The sequence below is a fragment of the Onychostruthus taczanowskii genome, unplaced genomic scaffold (genome assembly GCF_017590055.1).
Source record: "Onychostruthus taczanowskii isolate IOZ18803 unplaced genomic scaffold, ASM1759005v1 scaffold73, whole genome shotgun sequence".
Taxonomy (NCBI): domain Eukaryota; kingdom Metazoa; phylum Chordata; class Aves; order Passeriformes; family Passeridae; genus Onychostruthus; species Onychostruthus taczanowskii.
The window spans coordinates 3,431,671-3,432,149 of record NW_024505118.1 but is presented as its reverse complement, the minus strand read 5'-3'; the positions used below and the strand labels follow the sequence as shown (position 1 = coordinate 3,432,149).

General features: G+C 72.0%; 2 protein-coding genes across 2 annotated transcripts in view; one reads left to right on the top strand and one right to left on the bottom strand.

The window, feature by feature from the left end:
* PDE2A (phosphodiesterase 2A) overlaps positions 1-426 on the bottom strand; it is a 23,463-nt gene extending 23,037 nt beyond the window's left edge. The window contains exon 1 of the mRNA XM_041422325.1: positions 174-426. Within this exon, the coding sequence (XP_041278259.1) occupies positions 174-266 (93 nt within the window). The 5' untranslated portion in view covers positions 267-426. The remainder of the gene's footprint in view (positions 1-173) is intronic.
* The window catches only part of LOC121345429 (translation initiation factor IF-2-like), a 4,384-nt gene that overhangs the window by 603 nt on the left and 3,302 nt on the right, over positions 1-479 (top strand). The window lies entirely within an intron of this gene.

The window sequence follows — 479 nt, the reverse complement described above, 5'->3', positions numbered from 1 at the left end:
GAGGGGGGGGCGCGGGTTGATGGTCCCAGGTGGAACGGGGGGGATAGTTGGGATTGGGGTCCCGAATGGGAGGGGATGCGGTTGGGGATGGAAATCCGGGTTGAGAAGAGGAGGGTCCCGGGTGGGAGGGAGGTGCGGGGGACCCCTCGGGGTGGAGGTCCCGACGTCCCTACCTGTAGCGCCTCGGGGCCGGGAGCGGCGTCCCCCGCCCGCAGGAACCCGCGGCTGAAAAAGCGAAGGAGCGCGATGAGGAGCCGTGGCACCATCCCGGCACCATCCCGGCACCATCCCGGTCCCGCGCACCCCCGCACCGCCCGCGGGCTGCGGGCACGCCCCCGCCGCGACACGCCCCGTCACGATACGTGCGATCGCGACACGCCCCGCACCTGCTCTGCGGGACAGCGGCTCCGCGCGGCTCTAAGAAACCAGGATGGGTGGGGGGTGGCCAAGGGATCGGACATCACCCTCCAACGTGGGGG